Genomic DNA, 25,458 nt, shown 5'->3' with positions numbered 1-25,458 from the left:
TTTTGAATCTCATCCATCGAAGTGAATGTGTGCCACGTTCATAAGAACGCACATTCACATGCAGCCACAGGAATGGTCCTTTAAATAAACCTACTGAGCTGGCTGGAATGCTGCTCTTTTATATTCTGTTTCCAGGTGTCCAATTCTTACAGACATTTAGGAGTGTTTTGTTTGCAGAAGGATGCATGTTCTTTTGTAAATAGCTTAACATGTTGCTATAGGAAAGCATAGAAGTACAACATCCAGTTAGACATGAGAAAAATGTCATGTGATTATGATGAGCCTTCAGCCAGGTTAAATGGCAAATTCCCAGCAAAAAAAATTCCAGAGATGACCAGGTCTTTGGAGTTACTCTACATAACAGATTCCTGAGCATATGCAAAAAGTGAAGGATAACATAAAAAGGAGTCCATCTCCTGAGACTTTAACCAGGAGGAAGATAAAAGCTTAGCAAAGTAATTTAGATGTTTTTAATAGCTCTGTGCATCCATAGCCAATATTAATACAGCATTATTATGAGACTCTATTTCTGAAATCCCAACGCTTTTTGTTTCAAGTCTCAGTTTGGTGTATTAATCAATGCCTTTATTTCTCGATGAATTGTTAAGCCAAGACTTGTTCTGCCCATCTTCACTTCAAACCAAGGTGCTTGGCCATTTTAGAAATATCTGAGATGCAGGTCAGTTGTTGCAACATATTTTCCAAGCAGATGGTCACATCCACTGTAAAATGGCTTTTAGTATCAAAAATGCTGAGTGAGAGAAGAGTGTCTGTTCAATTTCCAAAGACAGGTGGTAACTCACTTGCCAGGGATATCTCTATCTGCTGCTCTGTTGGTACTACGTAGGTCAAGTTAGCCATAATGCTGAGGGCCACTTAAAAAGGTCTCAGTCTGAAACCAGTTTTAAGGAAAGTGTTTCTAGTCTGGACTCAGACAACTTGTTTACTTTAATTTCAGTGGAGTTGTATTACAGCAGAATTGGGCCAACTGAAAAGAAAACATTCAGCAACTTTACTGCCAACAACAGCATCATTAAGCCCTGTAATGAGGGTTTTGCAGACTGTTTGTTCTATCTTACATTCCTTCAGTTTTGGAGGAGCCAGAAGTGAGCACTTTGGTTTAAAAGAAGGTGGCAGTGTTACACCAGCACATGGCAGTTGCTCTGCCAATACACCCATCAGGCTATGTTGTCCGTGCAGACACCCAGAGCAACACATGCTCCTCTAGTAAAGGGCTGTGATCCTACTGTCTGCTGGGCAGAGTCAGTACTCCATATGCTTCAGGAAATGGTGCTGGTAAGAAAATTCCTCCTTTTGCACGAGAGTTCTGGCAAAAGGTGAGAGGGCTGGACTGCTGCTGAAGAAGGTGTCCTGAACATTTATACCAATCCTTTGCAGTGATTTGACTCTTTGTAAAGAGATGAGGCATTCGCTCTGACATCCTTGTCTCCCCGAGTTGTTGCTGCCATTGTGTCTGGACGTTGCATTTTTCTTTACTCATTCCAGACCATGGTATTGGTATTGCTGTCCTCTCTACAGCAAGTTGATTTCACTGTTGGAGATGGTGTCTGCTTTGTATTTTGGTCTGTTTGCCAAGTGCTTCGGAATCACAGGGAGTGAAATGTACAGGTGAATGATGGTGAGAGATGCTGCTGTTACGGTTTTAATCATGCTTTTGTTTTTCAGGTACAGCTCGAAACACTCTCAGCCAACCAAATGTGTGGCTAGCAATCTTCCTCAGCATCACCCTCTGTGTGCTGCCTGTAGTTGGCTTTCGATTCCTAAAGGCTCAGTTAAAGCCAACTCCCAGCGATAAAGTAAGGAGATACCTTATTAAACCAGAAATACTGCTTACTACCACCTAAGCTTACCGTGGAGCCATATTGCATGGGCTTGGCATTGCTCAGGGCATATGTCCCTGTAGGTGCAAGTGCTGCCATCCGTCTGTCCCTTGGTCCCTTGAGAAGGAGGACTGAAGTTGGGTTTTGGCACAGTTCAAACCATCTGCAGCTGGGGCCAAGGCTGAGATTATTTAGATGTGGATTAAACTGCACTGGAGCAAGGAAGCTGCACTATTGTTAGGTGCAGGGTTTAAGTGCTGTGGCTCAGTGGCAAAGCAATGGCGGGTTCCTCCTGCCCTACTGCTGTGCAGTTTTTAGCCTGGCAGTCCGCAGACCTTCACCCTCCACCCAGGCGTACGTGTTTGCTGGGGATTTTTTTACTTCATTGGTAGCCAAAGGTTATACACCCCCTCTGAAACCAGCCGCCCTCCCATCCCCAGGAATACGAAGATAAGGCCACTTGGGCAAGGAGAGGCTGGGAGAGGTGGAGGGGGCAGAAAGTGCACAGCTCACCACAGCCCACGGGCTCCTCCAGAACACCAGCATAAACACAGCTCCGCGGGCTCGCTGTCAAAGAGGAGCATCTGCTAAATGCTGCTGCCACCTGGTGCTCCCTTCCTCTTCCTGCACTGAGCGGCGAGAAACGAGCGTCTCCGAGCGCAGCCCCAGGGGCATGCACCTCAGCGCTCCTCAGGGGCCGCCCTGATCATCCTCGGGATCTCTGTCAAGCTCCCTAGGTGCCCCAGGACTGATGGAGAATGAGCGAAGGGGAATTCTCAGCCCTTGCAGAGGGGCTAGGTGGGTGCTAGAGATGACCGCTAGGATGGAAGGTCCTCAGGACACAGAAGCAGTTCAGGTGTGTAAAAATGAGCCGAGTTTACCCTTCAGTTGATTAGAAGTCCAACACAGCTGTGGCTCTCTAGTGCAAAATCATGTTATTTTTCTAGCTCCTCTGAGAAGTGAATTGTCAGGGGAGAGGAGTGTTTGGGTTTCCTGCTGTACAGAGATAGCCACTTGGCAGTATGAGAGGAACTTAAATACAGTCCTGATGCTTAGAGAGGCCAAGAACCTACAGCTGCCACTGTCCCAAGCAGGAATGACAGCGATCCAGTGGCTGGGGATTCTGCTGAGCCGCTGGTGCTCAGTACTGGCCTCCTGCCTTTGACAGCCCCTTTCTGAAAAGATGCTTGTCCACAGATGATCTCAGTGGCCACGTGGGAGCAGAGAGCCCACTACCTACAAATAAAGTGCATTGTTGCGTTCCCTTCTGCCAAGGAATATGAGAATCTGTTGATCACCATTCTCATCACAATGAGCTTTTACATACTGCAGATCCCCTTTAGTAGTCTGTTTTCTAGATTAAGTAAGCCAATTTTTAAATGTTTCCGTATTTGTTTTCTGGACTTTTGTCTATTGTTGAGATGACTTCCACATTTTGGGTTATTTGATTGAAGCGCCTAAATGAGCTGCACTAATACCCCAACTAAGGCATCACAGAGCTGTGAGGAACAATACAGTGAAATCATGCCCTCCCATCACTTACAGATGACACTCCCATTAACCCCTTTTAGAATAAGGTTGCATTTTCCTTGTAGGAGGCTGCCAACCTATGCTGCCAGTTCAGTTCCTGCTCTGCAACCCCTCCTGCCACCCCCCTGTTTTGTCAATCATTTTTGGCTTTGGATTCCTGCTTCTGTTTCCCTTTCTTTCCTCCTCTTTTACTGTCCTTGTGAATAATGATGCACTTCCCACTTCTTCCATCTTGTTTTCTGATTTCAGGTCCTGCTCAAGATCAAAGAAGCCAAAAAGCGTCCACCTCCACCGTCACCCAAGAGACGCCTGCGTCGGACCAGCACCCGCCGCTCCGGCTATGCCTTCTCCCATCAGCACGGCTTTGGAGCACTCATTATGTCTGGGAGAAATATGCGGCCAAAATCACCTTTTGCCACGACAGGAACATTTTCACCAAATAGTGACAAACATAAACACAAAGGACTGTGAAAAAAAAAAAAAAGACAAAAAAACAACAAAGCAAACCAAAGTAAAGGGCTGTCAGGAGAGGAGGCTGTGCTCCCTGCAAAGCACCAGGCCAGTGGCTGCCCAGATCTCTGCCCTCTGGGCTACCAAATCAAGGACTTGGGTCTTTCCTTTCACCCATGTGCATGCTCTGACTCCAGCTGCTCTTCCAAAGAAGTGTACTGCTGCCAGGGAAGGTGGGCAGGGTGAATTAGAGCTGGTGTATGATATCCCAGAGGGCCTCCCTGGAACAAGAGAGAACATGCTCCGGGAGGCATCTCCGCTCCCTGAGATTGCTCGTAACGCTATTTTTTTTTTTTTTCCTCCCTTTAACTACATACCTCAGAGCAAAGAGAAGTCCAGGCTGAGGAAAAGGCTGAATTGATGATGTCTTTCTCATTCGCATGCCTTTGTTTCTGTCATGAATCCACTCTGGGCCGTCTTACTGGGGTGACAGTATTGACCCCAGGTGTGCCTTCAGTCCAGCCCCACAACCCCCAAGTCCCCAATCTTTGTAATATGTGTAATTCTGTAGCCTTTTGACTGTACACAGGCACTTTGGAAGGAATGAGTTGGAAATAACCTCCTTCCAAACTAATGGTTAATCCATTTTCTCAAGAGGTGGCCAGTGCCCAAACACCGCCTTCTTCCCACATCTGCATTCGGGAAGTGCTGCAAGCTCAGAGAAACCCTTAGCTGGTCAAGGGACAAGGACTTGACATTCATCAGCCTGCTCTGTTCTATCTGCATTGCAAATCTGCTCTTGTAAAAGATCATTGTCCTCAGAGCCCTCTCAGGCTTTGTAGCTGGGCACCAGCCATTTCATTTAGACTTAAAATAAAAGGGCAGAAAAAGCTTAGGCTCCCATATGGATCGAGCCGTAAAATCTGGCCCTGAGAAGCCCATGTCATGGTTAGGGCTCATCTGACCTGCCAGCACCAGGTGTCTCTCCCACCATAACAGACTGAGGCACACGCACATCTGACTTGACGGAGATCACACAAGCAGTATCAGAGGCAGAGATGCTATTTCACGACTAGTGCAGGGTGTCCTGCCCTTTACTGCACCGGTGCTGTTGCTCAGTGTAAGGGATGAAGCATGACCTGGTGGCTCCCTCACCCTCCCTGAGGAGTGGTGTGGTCAAGTTTCAGAGGAATTTAGTCAGGGCTCAGGAGCTTCTGCAGAATTTCTCTGTGCTGGCTAATATTTTATTTGGGAAGAGTTCATCTGTCAACCATGAGTTGCAGAGAGCTGAAAATCCTATCAGTCTGACTGCCAGCAGAGGGACCTAAGTTGCACAGACGCAGCCGAAGACACGGTGATCCTGAGGGACTGGGATTTGCTCACTGTTTTGTTAGACCAGCTCCATAATCAGCGGGGTTACTGGGTAGAAGGCCAGCGTGGCAGCATCAGAGTCTGTCCTGCCAGCACTGCTGAGCTGTCTTAATGGCGCTTTTTTGTGCGGCGGACTAAGCAGTGTTGGCTGTTTCATTTTTTTCAGCTCCTTTATACAAATTTAGACTCCTTCCTTTTTTTGAATTGGATTTTTTTGCACAGTAACCATCTGGTATTTGTTGGGAGCTCTCTGACTTCAGTCTCTGAGCTATCTGTGGAGGCAATGTATGATGGCAACAGGGCAGCCATGTCCCCATTTCATCCGGTCTGTGTATACCACCTTGCTGCCTGTATTCCCAGTTTCAGCAATTACTGTGCAAGATTGTTTAAGCTCTAATAAAAGGTTTCATCTCCCTGGGTTTAACTCGGCACAGAGAAGAACTGTCTGTTGCACCTGCTGCTTTGGGAGGCTTGTTGCAAACTGTGCTATTAAATTTCAGAATGGCCAGTGCAAAACTAGAGCTGGGACAGGATCCAGACTTCAGCAGCCAGGAGATGCTTGCTAGGGAAGGAGCAAATTCTAATCCGCTGATCTCCCCTGCAAGGAGATACCTAAGTAAAGTGAGAGCCTGCACACTGACTGAGGAAACCGCTGTGATATTTAGTGCTTGTCACAGCCCTCTGATTTATCATTCACTTTGCAGAGACAATCATGGCTTTCTGGTGAGGATTATGTCTTTCACAGCCTCTCTGGGGCTAGAGGGAAAAGAATTTATGCAGGTAAGCAGACATCCCCACGCTACCCAGACTGGTCTGTGGACCTACAGTCCTGTCAAAGCTGGTTCCTAGCATGTAATGCAGCAGGATATAATGCAGAGCAGCAGAGATGCAGACCTTTTGCTGACAGAGCAAGGCAACTCTGAGACTGTGTCACTCTTCTCATATGGTTTATGTGCAAAGCACTCACCTTCTGGCTGAAGGGGATTTGCAAATGCTGCATAGCATGTGCAGGGGATAATAGAGCTGTTGGTGAACTTGCACCAGATACAAATATTTCAGTGGTTTGACAAGATCAGCATTTGAAACGTATCAGCTGGCAGTGATGTCTGTCCTACATCACTCCTGATTTTGTAATTTTTTTTTTTTTAAATAAAAAGACAATATTGGGATGACCAATTCCTTGCCACTCTGCTAATTGATCAAAGGAGTTTATAACCAGATGTGTATGTTATTCCTGGACCTTCTAAAGCGGGAGGACGGTCTGTGGGCAGATGGATCTGAGATGATAGCCCTTTTCATACCCTATCCCGATTTGGGAGACAAACAAATTCCCAAACTTTGGATGCAGCAGGGATATTTTACTAAGAAACTTAAGAGGAAACAACAGACAGCCTTAGAAGGAGGACGCCAACTCCCGCGGGGGGGGGGGGGGGAGCGGGCGGGCAGCGCCGAGATCCCGCCCCGCCGCCCGGCTGTAAACAGAGGAGCGGAGCGGAGCGGAGCGGGCGGCTGGTAAGGGGCGGCGGCGGGGGCGGCGGGCGGCGGGCGGCGGCGGTCGCCGCCGCCCGCCGCCGCCGCCCCCGCCGCCGCCTGTGGGAGGGGGACTTTGTCCGCAGCGGAGCGGGCGGCCCTGTGGGGGGGGTGGGAGGGTTGGTATTTCTCGTGTGCGCCGTCCCCCGGGGGAGGTGGGGGGGTTGTGTGTGTGTGTCTCATCGGTCTGAAGATGATAATTTAGTCTTTTATGAAGCTGTTGGATTTGATAGATATATAAAAAATTAATCTCTGAAATGTGCTTTGGGTCCATCCTCCCTGTGTCCCGTGTCCCGTCCCGTCCCCCCCTTTGTCTCATTATTCCATGCTGTAGAGGTTCATGGTTTGAACACTCTGTTCTGCCGTAGCAACTAAACACCAGCCCACTGGGCAGCAGTTTCAGGATCAAGACTGATAACGCTTTGATGATAACCAGTGATGATGTGGTAACCTTTCTCACACTGTAGCAGAGGAGGGGCTTAGAGCATCTTCTCTCTCCCCTGAATCCAACAGGGTGACGTGGAGCAACCTCTGCCACTAATAGTGTGGGGCATCACGTGCTTTTGGGCAGGGGCACCTCAAGGGTGTTTTACATGGTTAACTGCAGCACCTGCATTCCTGCTAGGCTGCCCCGTGGCTCTCACTTTATCCGTGTGCGTCCACACAACTCTCTTCCACTGACCTGTAGCCTGGAAGTCACTACTCGTGAGCAGCTCTTACGGAATGGGAGAGTGAAGGAGCACTGCATGCTTGCCCTAGGTTCTCCAACTGGAGTGATCCTCAACAAAGTCTGTTTTAAGAAAGGAGCTGTCTGAATAATGACCCATGCTAGTTACCAGCTGGCAACAAAAAACAGTAAGGGACCTCTTGGATATCTGTTGGCAGAGGCGCTATGTTCTATGACCCCGTCAGACCACTGATAAAACTTCATCCTAAAACCATCCGTTCCAGCTGGAAAGCTTCCTCTTCTGGTGGTTGATTTTTTTTTTTTCCTCCCCCTCTAATTTTCAACCTAAATGTGTTTGCAGTGCATTTATTCTCGTGTTGTCGTGCCAGCATTATCCTTTTGCTTCAGCAGTTTTGTTTGTCTCCTGTGATATATTTAGAGAGCAATCCTATCCGCTCTCTGCCTACATTTGGCTAGGCTAAACAAGCCAGGCTCTTAAGTTTCTTCTTGTTTGATAGGTTTTCTCTTTCCCCCAGGCCCTTTCTGCACCTGTTCATTTAAGTTTATCATTTTTAAATGTGGGTGACCAGAATTTTTTTTGTATGATGCTCCTGTCATCAGTGCCTGTACAATAGCACTGGTATATCACTGCCTTGTCTAGACTGCATTTACTTTTCTTACAGCCTCGTCATTTCTGTGATCCCTAACGCAGCTTTAGTGGTTTTCCCCCTAACTTTACTTGTGAATATGGACAATTGTTAGCTAAATTGTGTTAGCTAAATAAATACCTCTCTGGTAATGGGGGGAGGAGCTGAAGTCATCATAGCATAAGCTTGCGCATGTTGATGCTTTAAACTGGTGTCTTGTCCTCAGGGGCAAGCTTTTTCCATGGGGGCTGGCAAGGGGTTTTTACTACATCTACTGATGTGTTGGCCAATGTTAACACGCTGGAGCGAGGGAGCTGTCATTCCTCCCAGCAAAGGCGAGTTCCCAGCCTCAGCCCCCTCTCTGGGAGCCGCCTGTAGCCCTGTCCCAGTGATAGGGGACTGGGTTGCTGCAGGGGTGGACGTGATGCTGGGCTCAGAAGAAGAGCACAGGGCCCTGCAGCCCGGGCTTGACCTGCGAATGCTTCTGGCTGTAGCTGCAGCTCAGCTGCTCTTCAGTTTTTCCAAAGCTAGTCTTCTGCTGCCCTACTTTTTATAATTCACTCAGAAGTAGAAAGTGTTTTTCTCTGCCTGGCACTCCGCAGGAGCAACCTCCCTCCTGTCGCTCCCAGCTTGAAGGGAACTGGTTTTCATACCCCCCATCTCTCTCCCCAGCCTGCCTCTGCTGCCGGGTGGAGCTGGCTGTACTGAGCTGTCAGCTCCCTGCCTTTCCGCACAACGCTGACCCCTCTGCCAGACTTTTCAGCTATAAATGGATCTGGCCTTTTCCACCACCACCCCCCCCGCCGCCCCTGACACGAAGAGATGTTGCGGGAAATCGGAGCCAGGCCAGGCTTCCTCTGAATTAGGAAAACATACGATCCAACCACTGGCTTTTCATAGGTTCTCTGGAAGCATCGTGCCCGGCTTTGGGGGAGCTGTCTGTGCCCCGGTGAGGGCTGTGCTGCTGAATGGCTTGTTTGCACTGCGACAGCGGTTGTTCCCAGACCCGAATGCAAAGCTGGGGCAGACCTATAGGTGCTATCTCCAGCCCCATGCATCACCCTACAAACAAAGCGCTGTCTGATCTCAGCGTTGTGTCTCAAGGGAAGGCAAATGTTTTTGTTACTGACTGCATCCTGCTTCCCAATCCGTATTAGGCACTTAATAAAAGAAGCCTGGCTTTTGTACATAGTGAACAACGCTGTTTGCCTCCCTTAACTTTGGGATTTATGCCAGAGATCCCGGGATCTTTTAAGCTTTATTGCATTCTCCCTCCCCTGAGAGTCAGGGAGGATCAGTATCTTCTCGTTCAGCAGGTAGCTGAGGCCTGAAATATGCAGACCAAGGTGACTCAGGGAGTCAATAGCTGCCCTGAATTTTAAACTTAAGTCTTTTGTGTCATCTGGAGTAGAGTGCTACCTTCCATCAGCCCCACAGGCATCCAGGCCATTCATTCCATGTACAGTACAGGTCTGTATTTAGAAAACTAATTTGTACTCTCATGTTGAAAAATTGTAGTCTGAAAGTCTCCTAGTTTGTGTGCTTCATAGAAGCTGCTGGGCCAGGTTCCAGTCTGGTGACCTTTCGCTGGCAGCAGTGGGTTTGCGTCCTTTGGGCTTAGATAGCAACACCTAGAGCAGCTGCTTCAGAGGCTTCCTTACCTCCTGGCAAGCGTCCCTCAAAAGCCTTCAGGCTGTGGATAAGGGAACATAGAATATTCAAAAGGTGCAAGCCTGGTTTATGGTTGCCTGTATTCTGCCTGCAGTTCTGCTTCTGGTTCAGTTTTTGCTGTGGCAGCACATGCTGTCTGACACTTTCCTGTGCAGGATGCCTGGTATCCTGAGTTTTCTTTACTCGGTGGCTTGGTGTCGTGGTTTAACCCCAGCCAGCAACTAAACACCATGCAGCCGCTCACTCACTCCCCCCCACCCAGTGGGATGGGGGAGAAAATCAGGAAAAGAAGCAAAACCCGTGGGTTGAGATAAGAACGGTTTAATAGAACAGAAAAAAAGAAGAAACTAATAATGATAATGATAACACTAATAAAATGACAACAGCAATAATGAAAGGATTGGAATGTACAAATGATGCGCAGTGCAATTGCTCACCACCCGCCGACCGACACCCAGCCAGTCCCCAAGCGGCGAATCCCTGCCCCCACTTCCCCGTTCCTATACTAGATGGGACATCCCGTGGTATGGAATACGCCCGTTGGCCAGTTTGGGTCAGGTGCCCTGGCTGTGTCCTGTGCCAACTTCTTGTGCCCCTCCAGCTTTCTCACTGGCTGGGCATGAGAAGCTGAAAAATCCTTGACATTAGTCTAAACACTACTGAGCAACAACTGAAAACATCAGTGTTATCAACATTCTTCGCATACTGAACTCAAAACATAGCACCGTACCAGCTACTAGGAAGACAGTTAACTCTATCCCAGCTGAAACCAGGACACTTGGTTGTGTTGCCTTTTCAATAGGTTGGTGGAGCTGTTGGCTGGGCAGTGTTTGATGGGCAATCTGCAGGACATATATCTGTTCTCTTTTTATGTGAGCTGGAGAATGTAATATCCCAGACCAGGATATTACATAGGGGTTATGGTTCACTGAAACCTCCTTTCTGTCTTTCTGCTGGGATTGCAGGTGATATTTTGTGTGACACAGATGAAGGATAGGTGAAGTGCCTCCTTCACCCTTCCTCACGCCATCAAGCTGCTGTGCGGCAATGGTACCTTTGAGCTCTGGGAATAAATGAAATGAAGATATTGTGTGTAGCTGTAGCTGCCTGATGCTCTTTCCTGTGGTAAGCTCTGCTGAAGCTGGGCCAGGCATCAGACCCTGATGGTTTGCCAGCTCAACTTGGAGTCCTTCAGGGTAAACTTGGCTGGGAGGAGTTTTTGTGCTTGCTGTATCCCTCCCAGATGTTCAGGGAGGCTGGTTACCCCAATTCTGCTTGGCTTTACGCAATCTGCCTTCCACTGAACACTTAATTCCCAGTTCTTCACCAAAGCCCTGGGCACATAGCAGGGTGTTTCCTAAGATTTGTTGGCTATAGGTCTCTGTTCCTCTGTTTCTGGAATGTGAAGCCCGGTTGGGGTTTTGCTTGTGGTATCTGCTGCTCATCCAAAGTCCACAGGTTCTCCCCCTCCTCTTCCCATTCTTCTGTGTGCTTGCCTGGACTGGAAATATTGGTTTCTACAATTCACATCTGTTGTGCCTGGGGTGGGTATTTCCTGAGCATCTTTGTAGCCCTTAAGCCTTGCCCTGGACTCTGCACTTTTGACTGAGTCCTCAGAGGAGCTGTGGATGGGAGTGTGTGTCCGTCACACAGCACTGACAGATTCTTTTAGGGTTCCTTGGCAGAATGATGATGGCACTAAATCATAGTTACAATTAAAGCTTTATTTTCTTAACAGGTTCCTGGGTACCAGGAACATTAAGGCCAGCAGGGAGGGGAAGAGGAAATCAGTTTTGTTTGTCTACTTGGTGCACAGGGCCTTCAGGGCCTGATAATGAGGAGAAGGGAGGGAATATGTCACCTGCGCAGTCACCGAGAATGGCTGCTTGCCTCATAAAAGGGCGTTAGTTGTGCTAACCACATTGCCAGGGATCGGGAGCAGGGGAACCGGTCACAGGGTCCTCCTCAGGACTGCTCCTGTCTGAACAGTCTCCCCATGGACAGCTCTTGGGCTGCTGTCACAAATGTTCTGCTGACAGCAGTATCTGTCTGGCACAACCTGTGAAGGCTGCTGTTGGAGTACACTGCCTTAGGATGCTTTCGACCTCTCTGCTAGTTCAACTGCTTTGCAGAAAACCATGCACTACCGTGGTGGTGGCTCCTGGGTGACTTGTTCATGTCCTTCACGAGAAGAACTTTTTGTTGGCTGATTTCACAATGGGTGGTTCAAACTGCACCAGGATCCTCCACACGTGCCAGGGCAAGACGCTGTTTCAGACAGTGGTGTGTGAATGCAAATTGTTGTGCTGCTAATTTCATCCCAGCAATGGGATGTGGAGTGTGGCCATCCAACTGCTGTAATGGTTATGCTACCATATACACAGCATTGAGATTGTGCCTGGCAAAGCCTGTGGAGTATCTGGTACAGCTGTCTACCTGTGCAAGGCCCTGTGTCAGCACAAGTTCGGGTGCAGATCACGAGTTTTAGAGCTCCACAGCTCCTTGCATCAGGCCGTGGTGGGATACCCCACTGAGGTGGAGCATTCCTGGTCACTGTGCTTAGAGCACTCCTTGTCAAATGCCATGCTTTGCAATGCATCAGAGCTCTGGTACCTGCAGTGCCTGGGTCCCATGGGGATCTCTGTGGAACAAATGCTGGGCAACACATATAGCTATGGTTTGGAAGACGGAGTGACGACTGTAATTTTCTGATGAATCTAAGTTAGTCAGGGTAGTTGGTTTGAAAACTGCCTGAAGAATTACAGGAGTGTCTTGCAAAACTGCTGATAAATGCCACAATTTTATGCATGCAGTGGTGATTTGTGAACAGTTTCTCACTGCCCGCAAGAAGCCCTTTGGGAGTCACTGTGGATCGTTAATCTGAGCACATCAGCTTAATGTTCAGCTGTAGTCAAAAAGGCAGACCTCATACTGGAAATAAATAATAAATCAAAAAATGCTGGTGTATATTCTTGTATACTTAGGTGTACAGTCATGTTGTGCCTGCATCTTGAGTACCACATACAGTCTGGTCACCCTCTCTCAAAATGAGTGGCATAGACCTGGACATGATACAGGAAAGGGGAATGAGGATGATTAAGGCACTGGGATAGCTTCGGTAGCAAGAGAGATTAAACAGGGAAAAGTAGATGATAGTGGCAAAGAGTAAAGGCCTGTAAAATAGTGTACAGTGGGAAGATGTTGAGTAAGGAATGACCTTACTCAACTTTGCACAGAGGAAGCATGCCCAGCAAAATTATTTATTGGGCAGGAGGTTAAGGAAGTCCTTTTTCAACACAGTTGATTTGCAGAACATGTTGCTACGAGATGGCATGAAGGCTGAAAATACATACAGATTCCAAAAGGAACCAGACACCTCGATCGCAGAGCTGTGTTTCAGTGGCTGTTGAACATGGTGGTCAGTGTGCAACCTCCAGCTCTAGAAGTTCCTTGACTGCTGATTGTTGCAGGCTGGAAGAGTATGGCCTTAGGAGAGATCACTCCATACTCTGTGATATGTATGTGCCAGTGCCAAAATGTCAAGGATAGGGCACTAGACCAGAGGAATTCTTGGTGTGACCCAATATGGTGGTTCTTGTTACCAGAACATGCTGAAACAGTGGTTGAAAATTAACCAATTTGGTTTTGAGCACTTCTGGTCCAATGGCTCTCCTGTGGGAGTTACGCACAGGTCACCGCAGATTTTCTTATATCTTTTATTAGCAAATCTGAAAGCACTTCCAGGAGAAAGGGACTGGTGCAGGTATAGCCCACCAGCTCAGTGTGCCAGACACTGTTGTGGTTGTTGCAGAGTATGCCAGTTCAATGACTACTGCCCAGCCGGCCAGGTGAGATGCCCGGCGTTAGCTGTCTCATCCTATCTTTGCTCCCCCTTGGCTTCTGATTAGGATCTGGACTATGTCCTGGTGGAACAAAATCTGGATTCTTAGAGCCTCGTCTTCATATAACTGTGGGTGTTATTGATATCCATCCAAATGTCTTGAGGGGAAAGAGCAGGCTATTGCGAATTCTATTGTGAATTCCTCTATCCTTTCCAAGTCTGATGTTGCAATTTCCGTCACAGTCTAAGTAGCAAAATGTCTCCAGTCTCCCTCCACTGAGAACGGGGAAAGGCTGAAGCTGCACTGCCTTGGAAAGTCTATTTGTTGATAATAGAGTGCCTTAGATGCTCATTTTAGGAGCAATAGCAGGAGCCACTGTTATTTGCCACTCACCCCATTGAAAACTTACCAAACCAATGGTTTTTGTCATGGAAGCTGGCTGAGGCTGTAGCAAAAGCAAGCAGACAATAATGGGCTTACGATTTTTGTCTGCCATTCAGCTTGCTGCAGGGGGATTCTTAACTGCCTAAGTCTGATCACGGTATTGCAGTGAGATTGTAGGAACACTGGCCTCAGAATCAAGTCAGAATTTTACCTCTGCCTTGTTCCTTGAACCCAAATCTGTACACTCACAAGCTCGAATGTTTGTGCCTCTTTCAGTGGGATGGATAAAGAGTTTAAAGCCCCTGTTAGTGCTGCCCAATTCCGTGCTCCCTGCAGAGAAAAAAAAGTCTCCTGGCAGCCTCAAGCTGTTTTTAAACGAGACAAATGCCCGGGGTGCCTGTCTGCCAGAGCCCCCAGCCTGTACACCAAGTCCCTTTTTAGCACGCTTCTCCGCGCAGCTATATCTGGCTCCAGTTCTTTGCTCTGGGAACGTGACCTCATCGTTGTTTTGGTATTTCCAGTGATTCAGCCCAGTCCGGGGTAGGGAGGAGTCATTCCTGGTGCAGGCTGACAGGGTGTCTGTGCGTTGCTGGAATTCCAGAGCAGTGCAGCCCCAGCCCTTCCGCTCCCTTGACAGCTCTGCTGAGGTTGGGCTGGTGCATTGCATTCCTGCCTGGCAGATGGCCTGGACGCAGCTGGTACAGAGACTGAAGCTCCTGCTTTTGGGGGTAATGGGGATCCCTGTCTTTGCAGCGTATCTGCCGTGGTGAGGGTGAAGAAAGCTACGTGCAGTAGCTTGAATGCCTGGGAGAGCCACAAGGAGTCTCTGCTTTATGGGTGGAAGAAGAGTCTCGCAGAATGCTCACTACTGTTTACAGACTGCCAGCATCCCGTAATGAAGTTAACTTTACAACATCTGCAGCAACGTGGTAAGTGTTATGATCCTTATTTCACAGGGGGAAAACCGAGGCACTGAAGAGGGAGGTGGTCTGCTTGAGGTTTTAGGCAGCTGAGCTGGAAAAGTAAACTCCTGTGAAGTGGTGCTGCCTGTGCCTGTCCTCTCCTATAATGGCTAGATTCCTCCAGTGAACGATGAACGTGGGCAGTGGGTCAGACTGAGGTGGAGCAGTACTTGTAGGGAATCATGGAATCATAAAATCATAGAATGGTTTGGGTTGGAAGGAACATTAAAGATCATCTAGTTCCAACCCCCCTGCCATGGGCAGGGACGCCTTCCGCCAGAAGAGGAGCTCCCAAACTGAGACGAGGCCAGGCTGTACAGATTGCTAAACCACATTTTCTGTGGGTATCACTTCCCATGATGTCTCCAGGTGTGGTCAGAAAGCACAGGAGAGAGCTTCTAGACAGGGTTCCCCTGCCAAGGTCAATGCTCATGCTCCTGGGAGGCTGTGAATGCTGCAGGGCTGTCACTTGTGCCTTGATAGGATTGCTTTTGCTGCAATATGGTGAGCCTTATTGCAGCCTTGATCTAAGCACTCTCAACTGCCTTGTTTGAGCCTGTGTTGTTGTGAATGGTTTTTAAACCGTTTGGGATCACCTGGTGGTTAGCCATTCCCTGGCTGAGACTAGTCTGGCTGCAGAAGCAACTTGGTAGAAGGTACGGCTTCAGCATTGTCTTGCTTAGCAGTGAACCAGCCTTTCAGTATAGTTGCTTCACCCCAGGAGAGACCTGTCCTGGTTTGTCACTATGCAAGAATAAGTCATGAAGGCTCATCATGTTTGGAGAAGCAGCCCCCTGCCTGGATCCCTCTTGCCCGTGTTGATGAACCCTTGGCGATGAAGTCCTGGCTGTATTTTGTCTCAGACAAAATCTTGTACCAGATGCGCTGTTGCTACATTGGGAAGTTTTCCCTTTCTCTTGTGCAAGGGTAGCTCAATGCCAGGAGGGTTGCCTCATATCAAGGTCAGCTGGGCTGGGCTGTGGTGGACAACCTCTGCACTCTGGAGGGGGAAAGCATAAAGCACCTTCCTCATTGCAGGCACTGTCAGCCCAGGGAAAGGATGTTGTCATTTGCAGGAATGGGGAGTTTTAACTCCAATAACCTTGCTTTCCCAGTTGTGTGGAGGGGTTGCCGCTCTACCAGCAGTTTGCTGGAGAGAGCAGGCAATAGATAATACAACCTGGCTGCTCTCATTAACAGGGAGCATTTCAAGCTGGCTTGATGTCTGGCTCACTTCACCTCTCTGGTAGGTATCACCAGGACATACACCTATTACTTTGGGGTCCCTGTGCTCTCCTTGAAGCTAGGTTTTTAATAGCACTCACTGATGACATTGCCCAGGTCAACTGTTTTCACACTTTTTCTTTTGAGGATAGGCAATATTTTTTCAAAGGAGGTCCCCCCAGCCTCTATGGAACAGACCTCAGTTGCTTCAGAACTACATGAACTCCCCATCCTCTGTCACCAGTTGCACCCAGAGGTCACTGGCATGAGCTATATGTCTGTCTGGCACTGGGCTTACTGAAAATAGGCTATGCCCGCTGTGGTATGCATCCTGAAACAGCTCCTTCTCAGCCCCTTGCTGAGGTCTTCCAGTGCTCGTTTAATGGGCAGTGTCTGAAACCTGCAAAACCTCTCTACTGCTGGTTCCAATTGTGGGCACAACAGAGGCAAAGCCCCCAAACCTTTTGACACATTGCTTCTTTGCCAAGCTAGTCCCTATCCTCCATCTTCCTTACTTGGTGTAAATCAGTTGCAATACAACCTGGGTAAGCTTCAGGGTAAATTACCCTGAAATGGCAAGGAAAGAAGAATCCTAGCAAGAGGTGCCAAAGGCAGTGAACTGGAGAGAGAGGGTAAGTCCCAAAGATGTGGAGCCCTGAGCATGGGGAGAGTGCCTGGACAACAGGAATGGGCTCCTGCACCATGAGCTGGTCACACACACGGATGGAGCAATGCTCTGATTGACCTTCCTCCCAGGCGTGATGGGCTGCTGCAGCACTGTGCACCACAGAAGGTGTCGGCCTGGGGCTGTCCCAGGTGAGGCATAGGATGGAAAATTGTGTAGGTTTGCATTACTGCTAGCAGGTGCTGTGTATGGAGCTGTAGGAGCTGCTAGAGAGTGTGAGTTGGGGGGGGTCTCCCCATGCTAGTGGTCACTTCACCCCACAGCCTCCCCTCACAGGCAGCTGCCCTCCCACCCCCCTGCCTGAGCAGGCAGACTGTGGAGTCAGCCCACACAGCCCCATCACGCTCGCTTCTTTCTGAGCTTGCTGTAAATGGCTCTCTGTAACACGAGCTGCATTTCTGCCATAGTCCTCTCCAGAGTGCCTCTGTATTTACACTGGGGCTTTCATTAGCAATCTGGCCCTTGCATTGCCAGCAGCCTGCAGCCCTCGCTTTTCTCTCCTGCCCACATGCTCTGTGAGTGAGACCAGCACCCTGGCACCACTGTGCCCGAGCAGAGCCAGGTGACTGGCAGCTGGAGGAATCCCTGAGCCAGCTCCTATCTGGAAGAAGTGCCTTGTCATGTTGCCTCTCGCCTGTCATTCTGCAGCAACAGGGGAGCTGCCTGCAGAGACTCCCCAAAGCATGCTCACTGATCCCTGAGCCGACGCGGGGACAAGCTGGTCTTGCTTTGGATTATCACTGGCTCTGCATGCTATATTCTTCCTGCTGCTCTCATACCATTGCTGCTGCACCCGGCTTCCAGCTGCAGTGAGCCGAGCCCATGATCTGGGGGGATTGCATCTGGCAAGGTAGGAGCTGATCCCTTCCATTTGTTCTGCTAAAAGTAATGTGGCCAGTCCTGCCCCTGCCTGGAGAGCATGCTTCCATTAGTAGTGTGTATGTGGTTTTATTTTGCATTGTTCTGTAGCTCTGATGAACAGTGAGTATGCTGCTCAGGCTGTAGCCTCTATTACATGGAAAGAAAATGCATATATCCATTTGCTTTTTATCTACACACTGGAAAATCAAACTCTGGCTCCCTTTCTACTCCAGGATGGTGTGCTGGTGCTCCAGAGCCTGTCTGTCTTCTCTGTTCTCGTGCAGCATCCTGTGCATGTTCTGCACGTCACGTCACCTGCTTCTCCAGGAGATGTGAAAGTAGGGAGCAGTCTGAATGTGTCTTGGGAGAAAGGGGAGGGAGAAGAAACTCACAGAAGACAAAGATTAAGGAAGTTCAATAGGCACAGAAGTGGCTTTAGAGAAGTTATTTTTACCTCAGAAAATTAGACAGGGGAAGAGCCTCCTTTCCCTGGATAGTCTCAAAAGGGTTGGGTGGGGTTTTTTCCTTCAGTCCCTTTGGGCAAGCTGTTTTGATATGGAAAAGCCTGAGGCTGCTGTTGTCCCTAGGGTTGAAGGAGAGTCAGTCTTGTTAGTCTGGTGCCTTCCTTCCAGTGAACCTCACTGGTATCTAATGCTCCACCTTCCACCGCCACTGCATACCTTTACTGGAGCTGTATAGGGCAAAGACGTGATGACCAAGACACCCTGCCCCTGATGGATTTCCCTGGAGTAGCCAAGAACAGATAAAATAGGAGGGCAGCAGCACTTTCTTCTGACCTAGCTGGTCTTTAGGCACAACAGTTCCCTTTTTAGTCCACAGCAGCTGGGATGTGCCTGCCCCTGTGCACACAGCCGTCCATCATCCCCAAGCTAGCTGTACCTGGGCTTTCCTCCCATGTAGACGAGAGTCTCCTAAACAGGACAGACAAGGATATCAAGCCTTCTGCAGGTGGTGGTTCACTTCTGAGAACTAGGCCAAACAACAAACCATGTTTCAGGGCTCCCCTATATTCCTAGTTGCTAAGCTGTGAGGAGGGAAGGGGGTCCTCTAGCTTTCCCTCCATAGCATACCCTGCTGTGCTGCCAGTGGGTGTATAAATAGTGCCCACAGTATACTATTTTGGTGACAAGCTCTTCCCAGGATTCATCCAAAGAGTTATGTGAGCAAGTGTTAAAAATAACACCAAGCCCTGCCCAAATGCTGGCATCATTTCAGCCAAAGTGTTGGGAATCTTCCATAGAGAGCAGCCTTGGACCTTGGGAGGGAGCAGTGGGAGGGGGTCCGGCAAGGCTCCCCATGTTTTCCTCTTCTTGCTGCCCTGCTGATCACAGGGGATGCTGACCCTCGGGTTCAGCAGATGTGCTGGTCACGAAGAGGATGTGAGACTTTCACTTCTAATTAGGTTATTTGCTACTGAGCTTTCCCTGTGCGTTCTGAGTATTATCGCTAGGTCTAATGAGAAGCACATGAATTCCAGGAGGGGTTAACCTGAGCTTTAATCTAGCCTGCTGCCAGGTCCCTGCCAGTGGCCAGAGCTAGCTGCTTCCCTAAAAAGTTTTGGGCTGTAGCAATGGCATATGTAGGGATTCTGGCCCTGTGTTAGGTTTATCCCAAGGACTGGTAGCTGGAGATAAGTTTAATTGTGGAAGACATATCAAATCTGTATGTTGAATTAACAGCTATAGCTCTAGACATTCTTGCTATCCATATAAACACAAAAGTTATTCCAAAATTCTGCCCTTTCCATGGTGTGGTCAGTGCCTATAACTGAAAACCAGACCACACTGCAGAGATGGCTGGGGAGCCATGCTCCTTGGGCTGTGTAGCCAGTGCAGGATGCACCATCCCACTGCGGAGCTGGAAGCTGCAGTTTGTTTCCCTCAGGCTGGGTTTCGCTTGGTGTTGGTCAAGTCCTATGCTAGGTATGCAGTTCAGCTGCTCTCATGCTGCTGCAGCTTCAGCCCCTGCTGTGTGCTGCAAAACAGGAGACCCCACTAGAAAGCAGCAGACCCCGCTGAGTACTTGTGTTCAGTGTATGGAGCCTAGAGCTCACAGAAAGGCTTCTTGGAGGGCTCATGCTCAAAGAAGCCGCATCTGAAGACAGAGATGCTCCTTCCTGCAGGTAGATGATGTGGCTCCACTCTTGCCTGGTCTAACATGGGATGAAGGAGAGGTTACCCTGTGGGACTGGCGCACCCATTACTGTTACACAGCTTAATACAGAGCCTTGCACACAGAAGAAGAGGAAAAGAGCCAAGATGTCTCCTGGCTGTGAACTTGGAGAGAATGCTTGGGCTTACCTAGTTGCTCAGAGTTGAAAGCAGCAGTGTCATGGACAGGGGAGACCATGCTTCTCTTTCAGATGCTGGGGTTCAGGACTACAGCATTAATCCCCCTCTATATCTCCTTGGCCTCCACGTTTGCGCCCCCAGATATATCTGCACTAGTTTCTGGCTTTGTACAGGGAGGGCCAGATGCTTCTGCAATCTCTGAGTACTTTACTTTCAGAAGGGCTGGATTTATTTTGAGCTGATACAGAAAGTTGCTGTGAAAGCAGCAGATGTACAAAAATTGCTAAAAAGGTCACAAGCCCTGTTTGGCGCTCCATGCTTCACCTTCTCTGATAATGGGATTCCTAATTCTGGCAGATGTTCCCAGGGATGGAGAGCAGGTCCTCTTAGAACATCATGACTGAGAGTTTTCTCTGGCCGTTGCCCTGAGAATGAGTGAGAGCAGAGCAGGCACTCATCTTCTGGCTTGGACTGTTGCACCTCACGTGCTCAGCCCTTGCTAGCCTTCCTCCCTATCTCACCATTTAGCTGGTCTTCTCTTTTCCTTGCTGTGTGTTGAGAGGCACACGCAGGGTTTGTGCACACAATAGAGTACTTTCTTAAGTGTGTATTGAAAGCACAGACTTCAGAATTGTCCAGAGATGGAAATACGTCATGGAGATGAAAAGCATGTTTCTGGTTTTCCAGGAGCATGCTCTGGGCAATCAGTCCTTCATCAGGGGCTTCCTGCTCCTCCGTTCCTCTGCTCCTTCCCGCTCCTTTCCCATGTCCAGCCAACAGAGGAGCTCTCTGAGTCATCATCGTTGCTGCTTATTAGGCCTGAGCCAAGGCTCTGTGTATCATCATACATTACAGAGCTTCTGAGGGCTCTTTCAGGGCTCTTTCCACCCTGGCATGCTCTTGTTCCCCTGATCGGAATGTGTCTGGGGTGCATGGGGACACATGACCTTGTTTGTTGCCTTATAGCACCTCTTCACTGGATGTTTCTCAAGAGTCTTCTGTGTGGTGCCAGAGCCCCAGACCATGGTTTCCAGCTGTTCCTGAAGTGCTGAGATGACTCCACGGGGAGCCCCAAAGAGCAGTGTGCCCCAGCGCTTTCATCTGCTTCGTATGAGGTTGAGCCCTGTTTCAGTCTGTCCAACACAGTCTAAGCTTGGCGTGTTTGTCAGGCATCTCCTGTGACCTGCTTTGACTTTGTGGCCTGCCTCTGCCAGCTTTTATTTTCTATTTTAAAGAACATGGCAGGATTTTCTCCCACGCACGGATCCCCTTTATCCCTATAGCATTTCCTTCACTGTGGGTCTTTCTCCAACCTGAGCAAAATTGTTGCACGCAGTCAGCAGGCACGTACTTCCCAGTTCTGCCTCTGTATGCCTGCCTCCTTACGGGATGGCTGCCTGTTGGCTGAACGTGTGTTTTGGAGGAGGTAGACCTTGCACAACTGGCTACATGGCAGCTAGGTGCTGCAGATCAGACTCTTTGCGCCAATTAAGCATACACCAATAAGCACATACAGCCAAAAGGTTGTTTAATCATGGGCTGACCTGACATGGAGACTTCGAGTACAGCTGACTGATGATCCAGGACAGCTTGCTCTATTAGATGGGAAGAGGTTAATAATAACCACAGAGAAACTTAGCAGGGTTCTCAGCTGTGGTCAAGGATCATCTTCAACAAGACTGAATTAATGAGAAAAAGTTTCTTCACTGTGGTGGGTGAAAGGAGGATGAATCCACTGGCTGAAAGCTGGTGCTAAGCATATTCCATTTAGGAAGAAAAAAAAAAGGAGTCTGTTTTTAACAGCCAGGTGGATTAGCTACCAGATCAGCTGGCATGGGATGCTTTTCCACTCTCAGGCTGTTCCTGTAGAGTGTCTTGGCTGTGTCTTTACAGGAGCGTGTTTCTGCTTCTCTGGGTATTCTGCCTCACAAAATAAACTGCTCTGAGCTTTTAATCCTGCATTACAGGCTTCCAGTTCCCCTGAGTCAAACAGAAATCATACAAGAATAAGACCTCCAGAAGCTGTATAATTATGTCTCCCTGACTCAGGCATAGTGGACTCGGGCTATGCCATTCCTTTTGTTTCTTCATCTCTCTAGAAGCTCGCAGTGACTGGGACATTATCTGCTGCATCCTGCTTCTTAGATCCCTCTATCGGTATCTCCTGATGCCATGGCACTCTGGGTTGGCCAGGACTCTAAGATGGGCATCTCTTCAGCAGCAAAGCCAGAAAAATAAATTGTTTCCAATTTCTGACACTAAGGGCCTGTGAAAATTAATAGGAATGCATGCCTCTAAATAAGTAAAGCAAAGAGCTTTTAAAACAGACAAGCCCATGCCAAATGTTAAGAAAACCAGTCTTACCTCCTGACTGCTGTGCTTTTTTGGTGGAATAATGAATGGCTAGTCTTGTCTGTTACACCTGATGTCTAACCTAAACTTCCCTGGCTGCCCCTCAGGGAGCTTATTCCTGTTGTTGAGGATATGGAGAACAGCTTATTCACTTGCCCTTGTGTATTGGCTTTGTGTGGCAAGGTTTTGGTAGTGGGGGGGTTACAGGGGTGGCTTCTGTAAGAAGCTGCTGGAAGCTTCCCCTGTGTTCGAGAGAGCCCATACCAGCCGGCTCTAAGACAGACCCGCCGCCGGCCAAGGCCGAGCCAATCAGCGATAGTGGTAACGCCTCTGTGATAACACTTTTAAGAAGGAAAAAAAAAAGTTGGGACAGACGGAAACGGCAGCTGGAGAGAGGAGTGAGAACATGTAAGAGAAACAACCCTGCAGACACCAAGGTCAGTGAAGAAGGAGGGGGAGGAGATGCTCCAGGCGCCGGAGCAGAGATTCCCCTGCAGCCCGTGGGGAAGACCACGGTGAGGCAGGCTGTCCCCCTGCAGCCCAGGGAGGTCCATGGTGGAGCAGATATCCAGCTGCAGCCCGTGGAGGACCCCACGCTGGAGCAGGTGGGTTCCCGAAGGAGGCTGTGACCCCGTGGGAACCCCGCGCTGGAGCAGGCTCCTGGCAGGACCTGTGGACCCATGAAGAGATGAGCCCACACTGGAGCAGGTTTTCTGGCAGGACTTGTGACCCCGTGGGGGACCCACCCTGGAGCAGTCTGTGCCTGAGGGACTGCATGCCGTGGAAGGGACCCATGCTGGAGCAGTTCGTGAAGAACTGCAGCCCGTGGGAAGGACCCACATTGGAGAAGTTTGTGGAGGACTGTCTCCCGTGGGTGGGACCCCACGCTGGAGCAGGGGAAGAGTGTGATGAGTCCTCCCCCTGAGGAGGATGAAGCGGCAGAAAATAACGTGTGATGAACTGACCGTAAACCCCATCCCCGTCCCCCTGTGCCGCTGGGGGGTTGGTAGAGAATCCGGGAGTGAAGTTGTGCCCGGGAAGAAGGGAGGGGTGGAGGGAAGGTGTTCTGAGATTTGGTTTTATTTCTCATTACCCTACTCTGGTTGATTTGTAATAGAGTTCATTTTCCCCAAACTGAGTCTGTTTTGCCCGTGACAGTAATTGGTGAGTGATCCCTCCTGTCCTTATCTCGACCCACAAGCCCTTTGTTATATTTTCTCTCCCCTGTCCAGCTGAGAAGGAGGGAGAGTGATAGAACGGCTTTGGTGGGCACCTGGCATCCAGCCAGGGTCAACCCACCACACCTTGGCAGCAGCCTTTTACACATTTCGGAATGGCTTTCATGTACCCCCTAGTTTTCTACAGAGAACTAACCCGCTTGCTTTGCAATTTAGTCCTTCCTGGTTTTCCTTGCTGTCTTTGAACTCGCACCAGTTTGTCTATATAGAACATGTCCGTGAGGCACATGCCAGCGTTGGGCAGAGAGGAAGGATTACTCCACATCTTGCATATGACATGCCTATTCATACAGCCCTACATACTGTTTGTCTGCTTCAGAGCAAAATGCCCCTATTACTCAAGTTCAGCCTGTGATCTACGGTAACCACAGATCCCTTCTGAATGAGCAGGTCACGCATGATGATTATGGGTGGGGATGTGCAATCTGTGCTGTGTGAGGTGTCATGGTAATGATTATAATTTATGTCACTTTGCTGTTTATGTATAGACCTTATCCCTTCAGCTAACAGTATCAGTACTGTAGACGATACAGGTGACAAGTAAAAAACCACTCCATCTGAGAGCCAGCAGGTTAAATGCAGAAGTGGTGGACACGGTCTCCAAGATTCAGTTACAAGCCTGCATTACAGAGGCTTTTTAGCAGAAGTTTTCAGTAGTCCTGTTTTCTCTCCCCTTTGCAGGTTTTCTAGGTGCCTGCTGGGATGTGGGTGCTCAGGAGCACAGGCCGTCTCTTGGGTGGCACTGGAGTCCTGCCAATATTGTGCTGTAGCATTGGTGCTAGTGGGTGGGTTTTCAGTGTCCCTTCAATAGTCCCTTTTACTCATAGAGTGCTTTGCAGAAGCACAAGCTGTCTAGACATTGCTTTATTTGCCACTAAAACATAGCCAGCTGAGGCAGGTAACACTGCAGAGCAGCACTGCATGTCCAGTTTGGGTGGTAAATGGAGAAACTTAGAGGAAAAAAATAAGTGTAAACAACCATAATTAATATCACATGTCTCTAATAAATCAGCTGTTGGTTATGAGCTCCCTGGGCTTCGTTGCAAAGGTGGGAGTGTTTGAGAAGAGGGAGGTCTGCTAAGAACTTGCTTTGTGGTGAGTTGACAGATCTCACTGCTTCAATTTTGCTGTTGCTCTGAGCAGTGATGGCAGGGAAGTGCTTTGACATGCACAGAGGGAGGTGAATGTGGGTTTTTCTGCATGAAATCCAGAGCAGTTTTCATACTTGCCTTGGAAAGTATGAAACTCTGTGTGAAATCCAGAGCATTTTGCCTTGGAAAACTGGAATATTTATGACTCAGTACTGAAGCAGGAGGGCAGGAGGCTTTTTCCATTCTTGGATGTGGCCTCTCTTGTGTCCAACAGTGGTGTTTTTCTTCTCATCTGCTTGCCTCTTTCCTGCTACATCCCTTCCATTGCAGTCTCTATGAGCTGAGGCTCGTTTGCAGTGCAGTCACCCTCACTTTGAGTCAGCCAGGCAATGCCCCTGGAGTGAGAAGGGAATGTCAGTTTGGTGTACATCATGGGAACCATAAGCAGTCACCTTCCTTGAGCTGTGCGTGCTGTGTACACAGCAATCTGTGGTTGTGCTTAGTATCTAGACAGTGAACCATTTCAGGGCTGCGGATTCAGCTCAGCCCTGCAGTTTTTTGGCTGCTTAGTTGGAAATACATAATTTTTATTTGAGGTCAGAATACAAACTGGTGAATATAGCAGAACTGCGGCTGCTAAATTCACCAGCTCCAATATAGTATATAATGTGGCAACTTAAGGCTTTCCTCATGGCAGTGGGGAACTATTAAGTTATGGTGAAACTAATGGTTTAGGTAAATTGTGCTGTAGAGGCAGCATTGGTCCCATTTTTAAAAATATTTTTAATGGGAGTGAAGCC

At 48.9% G+C, this 25,458-nt stretch overlaps 2 protein-coding genes across 10 annotated transcripts in view; both read left to right on the top strand.

Annotated features, from left to right (window-relative positions):
* Nucleotides 1-6,368, top strand: part of LOC128137215 (phospholipid-transporting ATPase ID-like) — an 87,444-nt gene extending 81,076 nt beyond the window's left edge. For all 4 annotated transcript variants that reach the window (XM_052777973.1, XM_052777974.1, XM_052777970.1 and 1 more), the window contains 2 exons: nt 1,687-1,817; nt 3,621-6,368. In XM_052777973.1, coding sequence (XP_052633933.1) covers nt 1,687-1,817; nt 3,621-3,842 — 353 coding nt within the window. In that variant the 3' untranslated portion in view covers nt 3,843-6,368. The remainder of the gene's footprint in view (nt 1-1,686; nt 1,818-3,620) is intronic.
* A 7,374-nt stretch (nt 6,369-13,742) lies between these two features.
* RUSC2 (RUN and SH3 domain containing 2) overlaps nt 13,743-25,458 on the top strand; it is a 55,894-nt gene continuing 44,178 nt past the window's right edge. For 2 of the 6 annotated variants that reach the window (XM_052777351.1, XM_052777350.1), the window contains exon 1: nt 13,890-14,862. The gene's annotated coding sequence lies outside the window, so the exon portion shown is untranslated. Of the gene's footprint in view, nt 14,863-17,521; nt 17,655-25,458 lie in introns of those variants that run through there. The other 4 variants (XM_052777357.1, XM_052777353.1, XM_052777356.1 and 1 more) reach the window with 4 other exon arrangements.

Source organism: Harpia harpyja, chromosome Z (genome assembly GCF_026419915.1).
Source record: "Harpia harpyja isolate bHarHar1 chromosome Z, bHarHar1 primary haplotype, whole genome shotgun sequence".
Lineage (NCBI taxonomy): Eukaryota > Metazoa > Chordata > Aves > Accipitriformes > Accipitridae > Harpia > Harpia harpyja.
The sequence above is the reverse complement of the archived record's forward strand: the minus strand, read 5'-3'. Positions and strand labels throughout refer to the sequence as shown.